General features: G+C 43.4%; 1 protein-coding gene across 1 annotated transcript in view; it reads right to left on the bottom strand.

Moving 5' to 3' along the window:
- Positions 1-21,985, bottom strand: part of poln (polymerase (DNA directed) nu) — a 36,511-nt gene extending 14,526 nt beyond the window's left edge. Inside the window, exons 1-16 of the mRNA XM_062384546.1 lie at positions 21,876-21,985; positions 20,372-20,693; positions 15,360-15,515; positions 14,918-15,093; positions 14,690-14,802; positions 14,475-14,611; positions 14,307-14,375; positions 14,172-14,232; positions 13,941-14,005; positions 11,647-11,730; positions 11,463-11,558; positions 11,186-11,242; positions 10,935-10,991; positions 9,758-9,823; positions 1,749-1,806; positions 362-439 (exon numbers count right to left, since the gene is read on the bottom strand). Coding sequence (XP_062240530.1) covers positions 362-439; positions 1,749-1,806; positions 9,758-9,823; positions 10,935-10,991; positions 11,186-11,242; positions 11,463-11,558; positions 11,647-11,730; positions 13,941-14,005; positions 14,172-14,232; positions 14,307-14,375; positions 14,475-14,611; positions 14,690-14,802; positions 14,918-15,093; positions 15,360-15,515; positions 20,372-20,693; positions 21,876-21,985 — 1,705 coding nt within the window. The remainder of the gene's footprint in view (positions 1-361; positions 440-1,748; positions 1,807-9,757; positions 9,824-10,934; positions 10,992-11,185; positions 11,243-11,462; positions 11,559-11,646; positions 11,731-13,940; positions 14,006-14,171; positions 14,233-14,306; positions 14,376-14,474; positions 14,612-14,689; positions 14,803-14,917; positions 15,094-15,359; positions 15,516-20,371; positions 20,694-21,875) is intronic.
- Positions 21,986-21,992: the final 7 nt, after the last annotated feature.

Here is a 21,992-nt window from a genome sequence, read left to right as displayed (position 1 = left end):
TCAACATGAGGGTTTTTTGTAAGTTACAAACTTGAAAAGACAAATATAACCGAGGCAAAACAGTTACACTAACTAGATGCTACACATGGAGTACAACAACACAGCAGCACAATAACTCACTAATCCAGTTTTCATATGCACTGCTGTCAACAGACTGACAAACTTTTCCCACAAGGTTGAACCATAAATGCAGAACTAATGTGGTTTAGCTGTGGAGCAGGAACTTTGGGTCAACGGCCTGAAGAGCACATAAGGGTACAAATCAATTTGTGTCAAAGCATGTGTAAGTCTATGAGTGAGGACTTGTTAGTTACACAACACACAGTGGTTTGTGTTGTTTTGAGTTTATTTTCTGACCAACCTGCAGCGAGGAAAGTGCAGCCCTTCTGAGGGATGAACATGGCTCGGGGGTGAACTGTCACCGTCTCCTCCTCCTTTCCTGTGGGACCAAACACAGAGCCCTGAGGAACACTTCACCACATCACGCCTCAGTGCCCTCCAGTAACAGCTGTGCAGGTTTAGAATTTTTCAAGTTGTCTGCATTTAAAACCATGACAATATACAGTGTTCAGCAAATTATAGTTGTGTTACACCACACACAAACTTAGCTTATCACAAAGCATTTTTAATTGTGTCACTTCCATGTTGTCGACCTGTCTTTCACAGCCGATCACAACAGATAGATTGTGATAATAAAAACATTGTGTGTGTTCATTTGTGTGGCTGACAGACAGTGACACAGACAGTGACACAGACAGACTCAGAGAAGCACTGACAGTGAGCAGCTGGGAGCTTAGTGCAGCAATAAAGAGTCAATACACCTAACTTAGTTAAGTTGTGGAGCCAAATCGCTGCATTTAGACACAAATCAGAATCCAATGAGGATCCATCTATCACTGCACTCTGCACTGATGAGGTCAAGTACAATGAGCCATCACATCCTATGTCAGCAAGGTGAAAACACCTCTTCAGCAGCTGCAGGACACACACACACAAATACTGCACTGTAATCAGTTGTGTTCAAGGCTGCAGACTCTCCCCTGAAGGCACGAGAACAGAAGTGATATGGGGATGACAGACGGCAGGAGGGAGAGGAGGGACGATGTGCAGGACGGACTGAAGAAGATTTGATGACAAGGAGCTTTGGGAATCTGAGTGAGGAGAAGGAGTGCTGATGGAAGCACCTATGAATCCCTCAAACACAGAGAGAACAGGAAAGAAAGGAAGAGGCAGGGAGAGAGCAGGGGACAGAAATAGAGGTGTCGAGTTGAGGGTGAGACCACCGCAGCTACGACTGGAGGCAGAGTTGACGTGGCCGGGCCAAACCAACACATTATGATGTTTTATTAATTTACAAACTGAGAAATACTCTCACACGGCTAATCCTGCACCTCAGGAAAGTAATAAGTGCAGCGCTGCAGATAGGAGATGACTTCACAACACCACAAGCAGCCATCTTTAATTAGATCATTTATCAGAGGACGTAAAGCCATGACATCAGGACTTTGCACGTTAATGGTGACATTAATGGTGCAGCTGAATTATTTTGACCAGTTATCTTCCAGTTTACATCTGTTCCCTGAACCTTTGAAAAAAACAGGAAATTCTGAACAGCTACAAGTTCCCGTTTAATGATTCCTCTCCCATAGCGACTACTATCGTCATATACTCCACCTCTCTGCTCCTCAGGGGTGTTTGTGTGTGTTTCTCTGTGTGTCTGTGTGTTAATGTGTGTGTCTGTGCCTTACCTTGGATGTACTGCTTCTTGGTGATTTGAAGAGGCTGTCTGGGCAACGCCTGGAAGTTCTAGTTTGGAGACAAAACACCTTTTGTAAGCGGGCTCAAGTTGTCAACACAGCCTCATTTAGTGTGTAGACACAGTAATAGTCTCTCATTACTCGATGGAAGTGGGTTTTGTACAGATCCTTTATTCCCCACTGAGGAATCATGAATGAACTAATAGCTTCTGCACAAGAGAGAAAGGTCATATACTGAAATATCCTGAATTCTGCTCCAAGTAAAGACCAAGCTGTAAAGAAACAAACAGATCCTTTACCTTTATAATGATGCAGCTCAATTGCAAAAGCATATTTCATGAGGCTTTTTCTTATTTGCAATTCTGGGACTCTAGTTTATTGCCGCCGGGAAAATCTGCTGCTTTGTATCTCAAACTTTTTTCTAAAGCAAAAAACCGAAAACAACTCTATGACTGAGATGTGTGAGTTCTATATTCCATTTTTAATCTTCCACGTCTTAATATAGGATTCTGATGCCCACCCTGTATGGACCCACCGAGTAATCTAACATGCTGCTGATGAAGACACACACGAACACACACACACACACACACACACACACAATTACATGCATGCAGTGTATTCTGCCTGAAGGAGGAAAATGGAAAAACTCACACATAAGCACGCACAAACCGTTTGACTGGGAGAAGAAAAAAGTAGGTTCATACTCAGCAGTTCCATTTTAATCCCTGTTAATCCCACTGTAACCACCCTTCAAACACACACACACACACAAACACACACAGTTCAAGGTCTGACAGTATGTATAAGGGGAATGTTAAAAGTTCAAGCCCTGCACACCAACATAAAGATACACACAACATTAAGAAGGAGGCAGGTCAAGAGAAGGACATCTGGCTCTCTGAAACACACACGCACGCACACAAACACACACACTCACACACACACACACACACACACACACACACACACACACAATAACTTAAGTGTCTTCCATCGTGTTCAGAATACAACTGTGCATGTAGTTAGTTCTAGCCCACAGTGACTGTGCATGGTTGTGTGAGATCCGGAGAGGAACAGAAACAGCTCTCTGTTTCCACAGCTCATTAATTATTCAGGAGAGAGAGAGCGAGAGAGACTATGAAAAGACAGGACTGCAGTGACAGGGTGTGGACAGTGGAAACGATACATCAGGGACCAGGCACCAGCCCCTGAATGCAGAAACACACAAACTTTGTGTGAGATAAATAACCTGCAGTGTGTATTTGGGTCAGAGTGAATGAAAGAGGGTGCTGATAATTACAAATGTGTGTGTGTGTGTGTTGCCCTGTGATGTGACAGGTGATGCACTGTGTCAGATGTGAATGCTCAGCTTTCCCATCATGCGCAGTGACGGCAGCATAAATCAGGAATCAGGACACACACACACACACACACACAAACCCACACACACCCACACACACACACAGACAACATATACTTTGCAGAGCACAGTGAAGTACACTGTCAGCACACTAATTTATCCAGGGTACACTCTGACCTCCTTCTTCAGCTGATACACAAACTCTCTGCTGCTGCTGCAACACGTCATAGACTCAACAGTACACACAGTGTGTTGCACAGGTAAGACAACAGAAGACAACTGATGCTAATGTAAAGACGGTCCAAGCTACAACAAACTAATCAGAATTAAGACCTTACAGAAAAGCTTTGTTGATTATTCTTATGTAAAAGTGAGTAGTGCCGTGTGTTGTGATATACAATCAGATATTTTTTAAAGGGAAAGTCAGATGTGAGGGTGAAAGGAGGGATGAGAAGGAAAAGAGGATGAAAAGACAATCAAGGAGACAGGAAGGCGCGACAGAGAGAGAGACGGAGATCAGGAGATAAAAGAGAGAAAACAATATCATCAAACGAGAATCCAATGATTTAATGTCAGAGATGCAGAGGGACTGTACTGCGCATGCATCACCGCAGTCTGAGAGAGAGAGAGAGAGAGAGAGAGAGAGAGAGAGAGAGAGGATGAATGAGGAATTGTAAAACATAAAATAGCCCAGGTCAGCTTGCTCTGCTCACTGCTGACAATACAGTTAAACACACCCGAAACACACACACACACACACACACACACACACACAGGAGCCTACAGACAATAACTATCTATGTATCAATACCTGCTGTCACACACACATCGTGCACATTTGCGACAAGGGGAGGATCCGCATTTTAAGTTAACGTTTCACTGAGATATAAAAAATATATAACAGCTAGTTGTGTCAGTGGTGTCTGGAGTACATGTGTGAGTGAGAGCTTCTGAATGTAGTTGTGTTGCATCAGAAAATCTTTGATAAGAACTGCAACCTGGCAGAATGCACCTGAGGACAAAGAGAGAGAGTGAGAATGACAAGGAGCTGGTGTGTGTAGTCCAGGTGGAGGTTTAACCAGCTTCCATTACATTACACTAACAATCACTTCCTGCCCGCAGGCACCTGCTAAAGATGACAGGTCAGACAGAACCAGCAGGACGTCAGGGGGCCTAACAACAGGAACACGACTAATAATCAATTAGGAAGGTGTTGAATGCAGACGTGTGTATACGATGTGATTACACAAGCACTTACAACTTTGGTACAGTCCAAACAAACGGATCAGTGACCAAAGGAACCTTCTAGTGAAATGTTGCTCCTCCAGCAACTCCAGTGACGGTGCCACCCACTGGGCAAATGTATTCCCTGCATCCCCTCCTACACTCAAACTTAAGAGAGAGAGAAAGAGAATTCGAACTAGTAAAACTTCCAGGTCTAAGTGAGCACTCCATTAACCAGTAACAGGTGTAAATATAAATGCAGCACACATCAGTCACAGGAGGACACAGAAACAATCACAGAAGCAACGTGTGCATATTATCTGTCTTAAAATAGTCTGTAAATAAAAGGGGCGAGGGAGAACTCGCAGTACACAGTCACACAAACGCCTGCTCTGTGTGTCGGCTAAGTCATTATCACCCTAACTGTGCGTGAGGAACAGAGAACCAGTTCATTAGTGGACACTGTGGGAGTCAGACTGAGAGAGACTGGCAAGGCTTCAAACCAGTGCAGAGACTAACACACACACGAGTGCACGTCCTTGGATTTGATCTATTCTGTTCTCTAAATGTCTGAAACTCAAACGGTTCTTATGACAGTTGAAGTACTGGAGCAGAAAGAGCTAGGATCTCAAGTGTAGAGAGAGAGCCAGAGAGAAGTCGCACAACGTGTTTGCGGCAAATTCAAATACACACAAACAGATTCACATGAGCACCTCCGCAGGATTGGCTCCATTAAATGGCAGCTGACGTTGTTGTTCCTTCCCCTCATTACTTCAACTTGCATGAATTATACCGTGCTGACACAAATACTTAAATAAAAGAAAAACACACACGACATAAATATTCCTGGACTGTCAGACACAAAACAAACACACACCGACACACTGCTTGAAAATGTGCCTGAGCCATAGTGTGCCAAACACAGCGACACACTCTCCCAAGCTTAATGACTCTGAATGGGCCACTGAATCATGCAGATGAGTTTCCTCTGTTGTTTTCTCTCCATGACTCAAACTGGGGACAGCAGCATCGTTTCAGATTCTCCATAACAACCCCACAGTTTGTGTTTGTTGACTAAGCCTGATAATGAACCTGCAATCTGCTCCGATTGGTCCTCCACTGGTTCTGCTGGGACCCGACAGGAGCCTGACAATGACAGTTGGGTGACAAAGCACCTGTGAGTGCAGCTGACACAAGGATTCATGGTTCTGGATTAGCATTGGATGAGATATGCAGGTAAAATGCATACCAGGACACTATGAATCTTTACAAAGGGAAAGGGCTGAATAATGACAGAGTTTTGGGGGCTGATTCGCTAAAACTAAAACAATAAAACATAACTTTCATCATATAACTGAATCCTTCGCCTCAGTGTATGAGGGATTTAGAGGAATTGGATCTTTAGGTCCATGTATTGGTCTCAAAAGATGCACCAGCCCTCAATTTGATGATGTACGATTGAAAAACCTGCAGAAGTAGTTTCTCAAAGTTGCTCTGTGGTTTATGTAAATGATTTGAAACCTCTTTGTGTTAATGCAGCGTCTCTATGTTAATTCCACCAGTGAACTGCAGCAGGTCGTCCCAGCAGGAGCTGATTTTGTAATGAGCTTCAGGAGCCAGAGCCTTGACTGAAGAAGGAGCTGTTTCCTACAACATGGAAGTGCCCTGTCGTTCTACTGACTCAGGATTATAGCTGTGCAGGCATCATAAATTCACAATCGACCGCACAACCGTTTGTCTACATTAATTTCTTAAAATTATTGGACTGATCAGGGAGTGACACTCATGCATTAGTGCATCTGCCACTAATTACACACAAATTGAATGAAAGGCGCACTGTAAATCCACCCTGCGCTCACATGAGGCCACAGAGAAACAGAGCGAGTCTCAGAGGAGCGATGCCTTGATAAACAGACGGGGACGACTGAATCTCCGAGCTGGTGTGGGGTAATTTAATCGCGCTGCACAAATTTAATGACTCATGACAGAACACATGCACAACGTACTACACATCATACACATGGATGTCTTTATGCACACTCGCTGTTTGTGCCCACATACAAACAGACACACAAACTATTACACTGTCTCCATTTACGCAGCAACCACAAAATGCACTGTGCAGACTGTAGAGATCTGCACGCCGCCACAAAGTCCACAACCAGCATGTCCATTAGCTGTTGAGGTGACCGACTGGAGGGCACTAAGACCCAGAGGGCAAGGGGTTTCCTGCTCACACAGTGATAAATTCAATGATGAATATATGCATATATATTGTATATACACAAATGTGTCCCTGTCTGTGTAGTATGCATGCACTACAGTGTGTTCATCACTGCTGGTGAGTCAGCAGAGAACATGACACACTCTTCAGTGAAGTGCTGAGATCAGCCTGGGAGGGCTTTGTGTGAGTGTAAAACATTTAATGACTAAATGCAGAGTAATCCTAAACCAACACAAAAGTGCTTGAGAAGCCGTAAAGGAAGCTCAGCTCGCAGTTTGGGAGGAGGAACAAAAAACTCTTTGCCATATCAAATATTTTTGGTCAGGATATGAGAGAAACGTGATCAGTGTAGAGTTGTTGTAACTCTAGACAGCGGTTAGATTATAGGGAGAGGTAAATGTGCATTGAATCTAGAGGTAGAATGCCCTCGGTTGAGTTATGAGATTTTAATGAGTCGCTGTGAAAACGCGTGGACACAAGAAAAATGTGTTAAGAGGAGAAATTGAGACGACAAACAAATAGTTTGCCATAAATCTCAAATTGACAGCAGCACCGCATGTTTCCATCTGTTCTCGGTGTATTTGCATGAGGTAGTGATCGAGTTTGGTGCAATTGTGGGTGGCATGAGCGTATAAATCTTCTAGGGCCATAAAGGAGCAGATGATACATAGTTGGTGCACTGCATAAAGGACCCAGAAATCTGAGTGCACCCACATGGAGGTAGAGAGGGAGGAAGTTCAGTGGAATCTGCACCACCTGGATTCACTATTACACCGTTAAAAGTGTTAATTAGAGATGTTCTGATACTGATACGGGTCAAGCATCTGTGAGTGCGTAAATCTCTGTATTGATCCGATGCCACATCTTTAAAGTATATAAGTTTCAAGTCAACCAGATAAAACGGCAATTTTGTTTTCTGCATTGCTGCTCAAAAACCACCCTTGGGATTTCCAGTCGTGTAGCGTAAGCAAGATGAAAGAATTATATATATATATATATATTTAAATGCACTGGTATTGGCCGCAAAGCAAAGTCCAGGTACCGTAATCCCAACTGGGAAGGAGAGAACAAGAAAAACATGGGTATGTACATAGAGAATTAAAATTGAGAAACATAAATAGAGAATTTTATAGTGAGGGAGTAAAACAAACAAACAGAATACGACAATAAAAAGGGAGAAGCAAAGAACACATAAATGGAAAACACTGGAGATGGAGAAACGGACGCTGAGGCTCGCAGGCTGCTCAGATTTGTGCTTTTAAAAAGATACAAACAGAGGAGGCAGAGTAGAGAACCCCCCACGTCCCTCTGCAGGGACACTCACTGCTTGCAGTGCTTTAAACTCAGCACCAGTTTTATGGCTGTCCTGCTTTAATTCAGGCTCCCCTTTGTTGCTGCAGTCTTGCTTCACCTTGATCAAACCCACAGATGAAAGCTAAACCGCATCCGCAACCCGGCTCATTATCATATGCATGTGCATGTGAACTATAGAAGTGGCAGAGCTGCTCCCTTTTTCTCCCTTAACTAAAAACTACTGAATAATCTGCAGCTTTTTTCCAGCAAAGCAACAGAGTGTGACATGAGTGGGATCACTGGGCGAGGCTCGAATTAACCACCAGCTCATTCCACGAGTCCACATCACGGTGAGAATAATCATGGGGGACCTTCATTTATATGCTGGAATAATTCATTTTATTTGAGGAAAGGCTGGAGGGAGCTCCTCTCTCTTCTGAAGCACTAATGGTGAAATTATCTTTTCATGTCAATCAATCAGTCTAATAAGTATTTTACCTCCATGGATGATTTCATTCATTATATTCAGGATTTTATAATTGTGACAGACTGTTGTCAGACTCGTTGAATCTCTGACTTCTTCTAAAGACTATATTGTATAAAATGTAACTTCCATTGTGAACTAATTCAAAATATGGCACATTATAAAAGTCAAAGACCAAACTGTCATCCACACTAACACATTAAACACTAAATAGGGAGATGCTCGGCCAAATCCCAGACCTGCATTAAACCAGAGGGGACAGAGATGAGTTAAATTACAGATGCCCAACAGTCGTATATCATTTAGCAGCAGCATGATCAATTTACTGTGTAGCTCACACCGGTCCCCAGTCGCTAAGTGAGATTAGAAAAGTTGTCTCCACAGCTCTGTGTGTGTGCGTGCGTGCGTGTGTGTGACCAGTATTCACAGACAGAACCTCTGGACCCTGACAGTTGGGTAATGTCGAAAATAAATGAGCTATCGACCGCCCCACACTGAGGGGATAGAGAGCAGGAGAGGTAGTAAGGGAGGAGGTGATATCAAAGTTGACAAGTAAAAAAGGCACAAAGCATTTGTTTGTCTGCTCTTCATCTATGTGTTCTGTAGCACATTGTGTCTGGAGGTGTAATCAACTGGGAGACACAAACAGGGAATGTGGTAGTCGCTCGATGATCTCAGCTACATAAAGTACCCTGTACCACACCCTAAAACTTTTAATGATTCACACACACACACACACACACACACACACTCAAACCAGTTGCCTCCCTCTGAAAACATCTGTTTTCATGCCAATTCTCAAGTTAATAATTTAGGATTATGTGTCCTCATGCGTTTCTAATGATTTACATTGAGTTCCATTCAGGGTGTCCTTCATATCTACAAAGCCGGAAAAAAACGAAAGGTGAAAAAAGAAACAAGCTTGCAAAGAACAAAGAACAGGAGGAAAACAATATTCTGTTTCATACAAGCCCAGACTCCCTCCTTCTGTTTTGTTGGAATGGAACCAAAGCAGATGTTGTGCGTGAATGGTAAACACAACCAGACATAAAATCTCAGAACACTTAGTTCAAGCCCAAGGTTTTTTTTCTTGGCCCTGAATATGGAGAATGTCAAGTTCTTAAAATCAAGGTTGGACTAAAAAGGATTCTCGGTTTCTTTTATGAGCTGTTACCTGATTTTAAAATTGTAAAGTAGATTTATATTAAGTTTTAAGACATTTTCCATTTGCAAAAGTGTGCAGTGTTTTTAGATTTGAACCTGGTTTGTCAGATGTCAAACAGCACCCACTTCCCAGTCCGGTTCAGCACCATGGACAGCTCCACAGCTCCGGCACAACTCATACAACGAGCTAAAGACACAGAAATGAGGACAGACGTAATGTGAAGGGACAGAAGACAGATGATACGTACTGGGTGCTTTGCAGAGATTCTCCCAGTCACAACGCTCGTCTGGTACCATGTCGAGGAAATGTAGTTCTGATGGGTTGTTGAGAGATACCAAAAAAATTAAATAGAGACATTGTAAGTCTCTAACATTTTGAGGCACAAAATATATTATATTATTCTCACAGAATATATTTCAGAGAGTGATCAGATTGTTTTCATATCGCTGATTCTCATCCAGTTCGGCCTGAACACAGCTGCGATCCTCATCGATGTCATCTGATTGTGCTGTTGGACCGGGCAGGCCTCAGCGGTGCCATGCGACCGCCTGAGGCCCGGTCTGATCAGGCTGTGTACAGACTGTGGAGCCAGTCACATTGGTGCAATTTGCAGGTCCTACGACAGCACTACTGTGGTCAGGGCTGCTGTTATGGGATGTAATAGAGACCTCTGGTTGCAGCCAAACTATGAGCCTGACAACTGGGAAACTATGGTTTGAAACTGAGCTGTAGACAATAAATTGACTTTGGCCGATGGTTGCAGTGTAAACAGCTACTTACGCTCCAATAACAGCCAAGTTACTTTAATCACATATTGCAGAGTCACTTTTAAATGCATAAATGACACAACGCATATTTAATATCTAGGTTATGAGTAATATCTATATGTGGTTTTGTTACCCGCACCCAGAGAACACTCCACCACCAAATGAATCACCACCACCAGAAGCCAAACAGGTCTCCAGTTTGCCAGACAGGCTCATTTGCAGAGTTGAGTAAGCACAGATCGACAAACACAAGCTGCTGCTGCATAGAGTCAAACGAATCTCACATAGAGCGACACCCAGACAGAGTGCCACGTTTTTCTCTGCCAATTTACAACAGCAAGATGAGTTTTGTCTGGTTAATGTAGAAACACTGTTCTTGTGCAGTAAAGCAGGACCAAACTGGGAGTAAAGAAAAACAAAAGATGCGGAGTCCGTGTTGCCTGAAGCGAGCACTCAAGTTTTTATTTGATTGTCTTGTTTTTCACTGTTTCAGCCGCAAGAAGGAAAGATTAAAGGATTTCAAATCTCACAGAGAACAATGGAGAGATAGGAAGTTGTGAAATATCCTGTAAGTTAGAGTGTTCCCCTTTTGACATTTGTATATTTTAGATTATCCATTCAGAGCTTTGTCATTAAACTGTCATGAAACTATCTCACCTTACTCATCATGCATGAGAGAATCCCATCAACAAAAGTGGACTTGATCTTGTGAATCTGGGGATAAAAATAGAAACATTTTAGACGTAAGAGTGTAGGTGTTGGAAAGAACTGAAAAGGTTCCTCTTTTATTTATGAATCAATTGTTACACACACTAGCTTCCTCACCAAAGATCTGGATAAGACTGTGGCTTGAATAAGCAAAGAAACCCGTCAACACGTGAATGAGAAGCAGTTAAAACATGACTCACCTGTCTGTACTCCAGAATGAGCTTTGGAAGAGGATGCAGGTCCTGAAGCTGCAACAACTACAACAAAATAAGGCAGAGAAAGATACTGAATATGAGGAAATTGTTAATTTAAGAGCTCAGTAGTAAATCTCTAAGTACAGTTTAGAAAAGGCTAAGAAATAAAGGTGTGCCAGGATATGAATTGAGAGTGTTTATGTGAAAGTATGCCTTTGGGTTCTTCTCAACTGAAACTTCAAATCAGACTGAACTGTGTGTGTGTTGTGTGTGTGTGCCATACTGCAGCTTCTGATGTGGACTGCTGCTGTGTGTTGATGGTCTTGGGAAGTTTCTTGTTCTCGCAGCGCTCGTGGAGCCGCAGCTTCTCAAACAGGACCTTCAAACACATTACAGAGGAGGAGGTAAACAGTTCCTACAGTATCAGGAGAATAGATACACACATGATCCTATGAAAGTATACACACTGTTCGTAGCTGAGTGCTGCTGGTGACCAGGAATATTTGTCCTGCTGCTCTGTGGGCCTCCTGCTCAAGCTGCTTCATCTTAGTCTGGCGGGGGCGAGACAGACACAGAGATAGAACATTCAAGGTTTAACGGCCAAAGTCAAACATGAGCTTGGATTAAGAAAATGCTTTTATGATATGGTTAACGCCGAGACAACCAGCAGCTCATTACAAGTCGGACTAATAACTTGACAGGCAACCAAGGGAGCAAGAGAAGAGAGAAAAAGGGCAAGAATAGAAAAACAAAAGGGAGAAAAGAGGTTGAGATGATGTGATGAAATAAGAGACCTCAGATAGAAAGAGGAGCATAGTGACAGAGTGGGGGAATGTAAGAGGGACGGAGACATTCACAAGTGAAATGTCTGAAAATAGTTGAAATATGATCCTAATGGTGCCTTGTGAAGATGGGAAAAAAAGGATGAGTGAGGGGAAAAACCAGAGACCCGGAGAAATTGAGGAGAGGAATGAGCAGCAGAGGAGAGAGAAATGGCCGTGGCAACAACCAGACACAAGTCAGACCTAGTGAGACAGTTCGAGTGACAGAACTTGACAGCATGACAGGCCGAGGCGGACCGTGGCAGACACAATGAAAGAGCAATGAGAGAGAGGAGGCTGGAGAGAGAAGGATAAACAGTGGGATTGATAGAAAGAGACAGAGAAGGAGAGAAAGGGGGGAAAAGTCACGGAGCTGGAAGACAAATGCCAAAATATGTACTTTCTCTGTCTCTCACTTTCTGCCCAGAGCAGGCTCCAGACGGCCTCATCTATATTGAATGCTCGCCTCTTAGAAGTGAGTGTAAGCAACAATCACACACACACACACACACACACACACACACACACACACACACATACACACACACACACACACACACACACACACACACACACACACACACAATAACACACAGAGAGAGAGGGTAAGGCAGTGGACTAGATAGATGGAAAGATATTTGTTCTGTTTTTATTTGGTTGTTTTGTTCTGACATGTTTACAGAAGGATATCAATGCCTGACTGAGTTTTGAAAACGGTTCTGTTGAAAACAAACAAGGACATGAGCGTGTTTGTAAGATTCAGCGTGACAGACAGGAGGGATCATCTCCTTGGTCTCAGACAGGTGAACCTGACAGCTCAGAGAGAAAGAAACCCAACAAGACAGAGTGGGGACGAGCATGACAAGCACATGTGCATGCATACACAGACACAATCACACACACACACACACAGCTCTGCACCAGTCTGCAAAAAAGTCAGTGCCTCTGTGTGTGTGTTGGCAGAGGCAGACAGTGATGCTCCTTCCTGCGGCACAGCCTCTTGAAGGAAAGAGACAGACTCTCCTTCCTATTTATAGCAACAGGACAAGACACCAGCGCGCTCTCTCTCTCTCCACCGTGACACCCCTGCTGTCCTGTGCAAGAGTTGTGAGTGTGTTTAAGAGTAAGTGTGCGTTTGTCTATGACCACCCCCCAAAACCGATCTATGTGTATAACATCTGTATGTCTGTCCTTGTGTGTATATGATCACTCGTCTCTTTTATCTGTAAGTAAACAGGACATGTCCCCGGAGGACACCCCGCCCACCTCATCGCTAATTCTACCCACAAGAAGGAAAAAGGGAGACATTCTGTTTTTCCACATCCTCCCACTGTTCTGCTCCCATCTGTATAAACGCAGAAGCTGTCTCCCGCACCGTGTTTCCAGCAGACAAACTGAAATGCTCTGAAATTATGCAGTTAAAATCTGAGCTGACCCTGAACATGATAATTATACAAAGGCTAGAACAAAAGTTTGCATCCCAAGGAAGTTAAGTCTGACTTTTCCCATTAAGTCTGACATAAACACGAGAGGGTTTTTACTTCGTTTGGCACATTTATATTTTCAGAACAAGGATTTATGTGAAGATTCTTGTTTTCTTAACTACCTTTTAGGGATTTTGGTTAATTTGCTGTTTGCTGTTAATGTCAGCTGAAGACTGTTCAATAAAGATTCTGTGAAATGTCATTATCTCCTATTATCTACATTTCAAATGGATTTTGATTAAGAACACTTCTCCTGGTTAATTGCTGTGTTCTGATGGGAAATCAAAATTAACCACACGGCAAATGCTGATAACTCCTGGTTGCAGTAGATATGTGTGTCTCCTCCTCCAGCAGCCGTGTGGAAAAAAAAATCCCCAAGAGTGTTTCGGCTCTGATTATTAATAACACTGAAATGATAAAGCGGGGGGTGTTTCTCTGCAGTGATGATCGTCTTACCCCCAACAGGTCTGACATTCTCTTCAGAGCCTCTTTGTCCACGTGGATGTGATGACTCTCCATGACTGAAACAACACAAGCAGACGTTCACTAATCCACAAAACCCTCGCCAGTGAACCAATAAAAATATAGTCAACAGCTGGTTCCATTCAATCAAGAACCTGGGGTGTTAAGGTAAAATAACAGTTTTCTTCAAGTCACATTTGTTAAAGAGAACATAGAAGTCCTCACCTGCCAGGACAGGAATCATGTTCAGCTCCATGTCGGAGTAAAGCTCCCACAGCCTCTGGTTCTGGACACACAAACAATCAGTACAGTAATCTGTGTCTTCTGGATGTACAAGTGTGTTTGTGTCCATTCACTGACCTGCAGTTTAGAGCATAGCTCCATGTTAAGCCAGTAGAGGGATGAGAGGCTGGAGATGATCTGAGAAACCTGAGAGTGCGACGGACAGACATAGAAAAAGAGAGTAAATGGAGAGGAGCAGGCCCTGTTAAGCTTTCTTAGTGGATTTGGATTCCCAGTTTAACCTACCCTCTTTGCACCCAGGGCAGGTGTTGCTCTGGATCTTTTGCAGTGTTTATTGAGAAGATCCTGGAAGCAAGAGGAGGGATCGGCAGGATCCAGCAGCCAACCTGACACCTGTGGGTCCTGGATACGACAGCCTGCCACTGCCCAGAGGAAAGCTCTTTATGATACTGAAACAGTTTTCAATATGTGCTGTGTCCTGATAAGAGATCATCCTTTACCTTGTTTCGAGGTTAGTTCTCCTTTGTAAAACTGCAGAGCCGTACGAAGCAAATCCTTGGCTTTATAACACACCACCAGTTGACGTCTTGAAAGCACCTGTAGCAGCATATCCCTACACACACACACGCACACAAGCTTTTTAAAGGATGCAAAAGCACAAACAGATGTACTGTAAACTCACACAACACACAATCATATTCTCTCTCACATATCTCTAATACAAAGACCTAGTGAAGAGCTCCTGGCTCTGGGGGGTGTGTTGCTGGGCCCATGCAGGTGTTTGTTCAGACAGTTTTAAATAGACCAGACTGTCATTGGGCCCCAGAGAGTCCTCGGCTCTGCTGCGGTCCAGATGGTCCCCGATCATCAGCAAGAGGAGGCCACACACGGCTGGAGGGAGCTTCTACACCGACGATCAGAGAGAAATAAAACGGGCAAACAGCTAATGAAGCAAATGGTAAGCATTGTTGTATTCATACATTTTTCTTATATTACTTTATTGCACTTGTGCTGAAATCTGGTTAAATTAAGCATGTTTAAAGAAGCTTTGAAAGCAACTAATTAATAAGAACAAATGACTGACAGTTTATTACTTAGTGCTACCTATGGATGTTAACTGAGACCAGTGGTTCCTCAGCTAGGGGTTGAGACACTGAGAAGTGAGCTCACCTGCTCTGGGTCCAACTGTGTGGTTCCGTCCTGATACACCATTGTCAGCACCAGTGTCTTGGCCTGCTGTGCCTTCTCAAGCATCTGCATCCTCTCGTTTGTGCTCAGCTTCCCGGAAGCCTTTACTCTTGGGTCGGATGTCAGAGTTTCAGTCTTCTTAACCCAGTCATTGGATGTTTTTGATCCATGTGTATCATGGTCAGGCCCATGATTGGCCCGCTTGTGCTGGGGTAGTTTGCAGCTCACAGAGGCTCGATTCAGTTTGGAAACATTCCTGATGGATTCCGACTTACTGTGCTTTTGTCGAGTTTGCTGTGGGACATCTGAGTTTGTTTGTACCTTTGTCATTTTTTCCTTTTCATGCCAAGGACTGTCTTTAGTCTGTGGTTGTGGAGGAGCCCCTGGATGTTCAGGGATGGAGGTATTGGGCCTGACTCCTCTTTCCCTTGCCTTTTCTTGAGAGGAACAAGGTGGTTTCCATTTCAGTTGACGCCTTGTTAGGCAGATTTTAGGAAGAGCGTTATCCTGCTGGTGAAGTGCTTCATGTTTCCTCTTCAGAGGGGAGGACAAGGAAAGACGATGCTGATGTAAACGAGTCTGGAAAGAAGAGAGTGGGTTGCAGCTTCCCAGTCTGCTTGGTTGTACTGCAGAAGAGGCTAAGCCCTGGACTGCTGAGGAGTTTCGTCCAGTAGCAAAAGGATTTACTGGACCCAGTATTGTCCTTGAGCTGGTCCCACTGACGCTTGTCTCGGTGGTCTATAAAACAGGTAAGAATAGAGATACTGCTAAGTCAGTCTTTGAGATACTGCTAAGTCTTTGAGCATTTTCACCCGTGTGTAGGGCTGGTTAAAACAGAGAAAGTTCACAAGTGAGCAGGATGAGCAAGAGAAGAAAGTTAAAAGAAGCAAAACAAAAATGATGTGATGAGAGGAGTTCTGAGTGTTTTCAGCCTCCAGCGCTCTGTCCCAGACAAAAACATAGACAGTCAGGACACTGCTCGTCTGACAAGTCGGCCTCAAGCTGGGACAGGGTCAAAGACACAGACACACACCCCCACACAAATTCACCCTTATTTATTTTTAATGACACAAAGACACTGCCTGAATAACAATGAATATTTGAGACGACACAATCGGATTAGAAAGGTTTCGATAAACAGGTTAGATGCATAGACTATAAAGACAAATGGACATAGACTCTCGGTCAAGAAAGAGACACCAATGTAAAAGTGGCAGTTCTTTCTCGAATGACCAGCAGAGGGCGACTCCTCTGATTGCGAAGTCTTTGAGAAAATTGCTCTAATTCTCACTTGAATCATTAAGGGATGCAAGTTATATTTAACATAGTGGCACGACCCCACACAGGCCAGAGTACAAGTGGATAGAGGAGACAAAAGGTGAAACGGAACAAGATGGTCAGAAATTTGAGCTCCATTTCTGAAAAGCAGATCCTCACGTCCTCACCTCCCTGTAACCTTTCTAGCATCTCAAGAACACCTCCATTATTCATAACCATAAAGTCCCCTCTCTATTTATGCATAAGCGCTAAGTGCACACACAGGCACTTGGGGATTTTCTTTAAATCAAAAATTGTGGGGTTTTCTGAGGACTTTCGTTGACCATGAGTTTTATGTATGCACATGGATATGTAGGATTCCCTGTGACTCAGCTCCCTGAGGAGTCTTCCTCATTTCCCAGAAAACACGACCCGTTTTCCTGCTGACGCAGTCAACCAACCAGGCTGCTGAGCTGCAGGATATAGATAGAAAACCGAAGCAGGGCCTGAAGTCCGGCAGCGGCTGAGGTGGAGCTCGAAGGAGTGCATGAGGGGAGAAAGAGAGAGAATGGATCGGTGCGTTTACTGCTGATCGTAGCAATACAGTGAAGTCCTGCTCCTCTTTCTATCTCTTCTTCTCCTTCGCCACTCTCTCTCACTCCCACACCTTCCTCTCCTTTACTTTTGTCCCTTTGCTGTTCCCTCTCTTTTCCTGCCAATATCCACCTTGGACTACTGTGTCAGGGATTTTTTTTTTTTTTATGTTATGACTCAGTGGGGAACTATCACTTGTGGGGGTTCTGCAGTACTGCCGACAGCACACTGTTTTGCACAAGCCAGATTGATTTCTATGTGCATCGGGGAAATAGAAGCCTAATCCTTTTGGATGCAGCGATTTATATTTCAGGACTTTTTTGGTGTTGATGCTTTAGACACTGCCTCCACATACAGGGATTACAGCAGTAGAGTGGGAGACGTATACAGACAGAGAAACATAAAGACATGTCAGTATTTCTGTAGAAAAAGACGAGTAGTCAGGGACTTTCTCCTCCAGTTTATGTGCCTCAGAAAAGATAACTTTTTAAAAAACTAATCTATCAAACTAACATTGGATCTCTGCCTCATGTGCTTCTACATCTTCTCACATTATGTATTCAAATAAGGCAAATAATGTCTTAAACCTGTGACCTTGCTCAACAGACTTACTTGCACGTTGCCTTGGTGCAGATGGAGAAAGGACACGTTCACCTCTGACCCTCTTGTCTCACACTCCAGGGACGTCGGTCTGGGACATCTCTCGCTCCCCGAGTCCTCTGCAGGGATGAAGGTAAGACCGTTTCTATCTGATCATCACTTTTCAGACACGTTCTCAATCGATGACGAGGCTCTGTTGTGTAAGCATGTTTGCGTAAACATGTGTGGACGCTTGGACAGTGTGAGACTTCAGTGGTGCGAGACAGGACAAGGTCAGCCAACACTGACTCTGGCTGAGATGAAACTGACATTTTATTACCACACAACTTGTGTTGCTAAGTTTGTGTTTGTGTACGTGTGTGTGTGTGTGTTGACTCAGCATTGTCGCAGCTGCTGAGACTCAAGTTCCCTTCCTGCAGATGAAAGGTGAGCAGGCACACAACATCTCTCATCAGTGCTGAGTCTCTTCAGCACTGCTCTGTCATTACCGCCACTCAGATTGAAAAAGAAAGATGGCTGAGAGCCACGAGCAAGATTGTTGGCACAAGTTCAAACACACTAGCTCTTCTGCTTTCCCCTTGAGCCAGAAACTGGCATCAAAAACAATGCACTAAATTTTGATTTCAGTTCAATGATATATTAATTCAGTATAAAGGAAACCCAAACATTAATGTATTATGTTTGCGTGACCTGAGGCCTGTACACTTTGAACATTAAGAGTAGCTTTCTGGTCTTTAATGCGTTATTGGCACGTTTTCTGATCAAATATTCCAAACCCCAAACTCCACACACCCTTCCTCATTGCTGTAACACAACCATAGGACTAGGAGTTATATCATAAAGGCAGTGTTTAGTAATTCTTAGTCTCTTGAACCTATAAATGGGTGGAATAAATACTTAATCGTTGAGCTCTTTCAAGAGACCCTCTTGTTTAATGAATTCTTCATGTGGCTACTTGACCGCATCATTTGAAGATGCTGGCCTGTACTGCTGCGGTGCGCAACTCCTGCAGCATGTACATGGGAAGGTATTATAGCACTCTCTAGTGGTCAGTAGTTGAAATATATATACAAGTCAGATATTTATAAACTTGGGTCATGCAGATAAAAGTATTTGAGATAATCTAAAAGCCAAACCGAGTTCCCCTCAGTTACATGTTACCTTTGCCAATAATGCATTTACCTGTAGTTGTCTCATCTTCCCTGTCCTCTTGAAGCATCACTGACTCATCTATGTCTGTCCCCTTCTCTTCTGGATTAGTGTCTTGTCTCTGTAACTTACTCACTTCTCTATGATCTGTCTCAATCTTTATCTGGACATCAGATAAACTCTGGTCTGTCTCCATCTCATCTTCAGTCCCTGTTTGAATGCCTGAATTTGTCCTGCTCTTAGTTTCCACTTCAAATCCACTCTTCATCACTTCATCTACTCTTCTCTCTGTGGCTCTGTCCAGGTCATCAGCAGTGGCGTCACACTGGATTAATGTGTTGGGCTCACATTGCACCAGTGCTCCTTCTGGGTTCACTGTGTGGGTTCCCCTTTCTGCTCTGCCAGTGTAACAACCCACTGGTATCTCCTTACTCTCAACGACAGGTGGATGCTCAACATTTTTGACTTCAAGTGTATTAAGTTTGTAAACAGCGTCATTATCTTCTTCCTGCCCTGACTCTGCAACCTCAGGATAACAAAGGAAGCTTTTGTCCATATAACTTGCTGTAGATGCCAAACTGGTGATCTCATTGGTTCCCAGTGGACATCCTTTCATTTCATTGGGTGATCCTGTCTTACTTTGTAGGGTTGCATCTACTTGTCCCATCTCTTTATTCTTAAACCCATTTGCTCCTTTGTGTATTTCATGTTCACCATTTATCATTTTTCCAGAAGCTTCCTCAGACACATCCGGGATCTGCTCCATATCTTCCTCCACATGTCCTTGTCTCATCTGCTTTGGTGAATTTGAATAACAGCTCGTCTCTTGCCTTGTTAATCTACCACAGGGAGGAAAAAGTGTCCTTCCAGTCTTAGTTGTTTCAGCCTCTGATTGCAGATATAATATCGGCCCATGTTCTCCTCCACTAGGGGCCTCTTCACTGGGGTCAGACAGAAGTTGCTTGCCCTGGAGACAAGTGTCTGAAGCTACAGCGCCTTCTAGCTCATTTCTGAGGATGTTCCAGCCTTTTGCATCTTTCAGGGGACCTGTTGTGCTATTATCTGTATCATAACTTGTGCTATGACAGGATGAGACTGGCTGATAAACCAAAGCAGGCTCCTCTTTATGGGTATCTGGGTTTTCCACTGTGGGGAACAATCCCTCATCAGGACTCCTATCGTCTGGAGAAAGACTGAGGATGAAAGATGGCCTGATTTCTTCAGTGTTGCTATGAGAGAAAAAAGAGAATTATTCTCTTCGCCTCAGCCAAAGCAATACACTACATACATATTTAAGAAAAAGTAGATAGACGCCTTTAAACTTAATAATTAAATACTTTAAATACTCTTACTACTTACTCTCTCCACTGATGTTCAGAAAGCCTTGCTGGTACTTGCAGAGACAGGTTGTATCTGTCTCTATGGGAGAAGGTTTCTGCCTCACACTGAATCGATGATGGAGCCTGGCTGGACTGGTAAGAAGGGGGTTTGGAGTGCGTTCTGTGGGAATATGCCTGTGAGCACTGATAACTGGCTTCATTCTGAGACGTCTCCCTTCGGAGTGTGGGATCCCAGCAGGAAGAGGAGGAACAGGAGGCGGCCTGGGATGACAGGGAGCTTTCTGGTGTCTGTGAGTACTGATAGTCGGCTGAGGTCTCAGAGATCTGCCTCTCACTGGGGGAGTCATGGTGAGACACCTGGGGTCTGGACCATGGCCTGAATTTTAACAGGTGAACAGGGGCTTAACTTCACTTCTCATATTTGACACTTTTATAAAGAGCATTCAGGATTTGTTATGGTATTAGCATATAAATAAGACTTTAACAGTTAAAATATATTACCTTTTGCGAATTTAGAATAATTCAACCAAATACGGTGATTAAAAATCCTCTGCTCTTGCACTTTAATAAAGTGTTAAACTGCTAATGTTTGCCATGACTGTGCAGTCTGGGAAGCCGCCGCAATTCTCCACTCGGAAAAACCACAAGTGTAACATTTACTGGCAAATGAAGAAGCTAACAGAACCCAAGTGCATGCGAGGACAACTGTGTGAAGCCTTTACTTCACTTGATTTGATTTACCGATCTGTGCCTCTGTCTTTTCTCTCCTCGTGATTCATGTTGCTGCTGCTGCTCTGGACCCAAGGCTCCCTCTGGCTGTCATAAAACCTCTCCACTACCACACACACATAACATGGAGAAGAGATATGTAAACTCCAGAGAATCAAAAAATGTAAATAATACATATTCAGTGTCCACTTAATCAGCAGAAACTAGTCTGACCTGTTAATGCTCCATCATGTGTCCTTCTTTCAAACTTAGTACATACAACACATGCCCACAAAATGAAGTCGCACATTTTCTTATAAATATAATATATAACAAGTACACTACTGCCACAATCGACCACTCACCACGCTTTAAAGTACAAGTACCCATTCAAACTGCACTTCTATAGAAAAAACTTTTCATTCACACACCATTCATACACCCAAGCAGACACCCAAGGACACTTTGCAAACTGGAGGATACAACCACTGACCTTCTGGTTAGTGGGAGACCCTCTCTAGTCTGTGATTTGCCATTTATCAAGAATACTTTTTTTTTTCTCGTAGAATTTTGTTTGACTGTAACAAAACCTACAAAAGGCTCAAAGTAACTCACAGTATCTCATGTTACAGGATATAAATTAAAGTATAAAGTAGGTTACTTGGCTATAAAATAGTTTCCTACTGTATTCAAAGAGGCCTATCACACCATAACGTTAAATCAAGTAAAAAATATGAATTTGAATAGCACTAACAACAGCAATGACATGAATAATATACATGTTAATATTTTCTTATCCATAATATGACACAACAGGCTTAAGTAAGATTGTCTCTAATTGTGTCCTGACTGACTTGGCCTGTGATTGTTGGAGTTACGCTGGACCTGCAGAACAGCCAGAATCTTCTGGGCCGCCTGGGACAGAGGTCCTGAGTACAACCTGCAGCTAGACTGCTCCATCTCCACC

This window comes from Platichthys flesus, chromosome 24, assembly GCF_949316205.1.
Source record: "Platichthys flesus chromosome 24, fPlaFle2.1, whole genome shotgun sequence".
In the NCBI taxonomy this organism is placed as follows: Eukaryota; Metazoa; Chordata; class Actinopteri; order Pleuronectiformes; family Pleuronectidae; genus Platichthys; species Platichthys flesus.
This window is presented reverse-complemented; position numbering and strand designations above follow the sequence as displayed.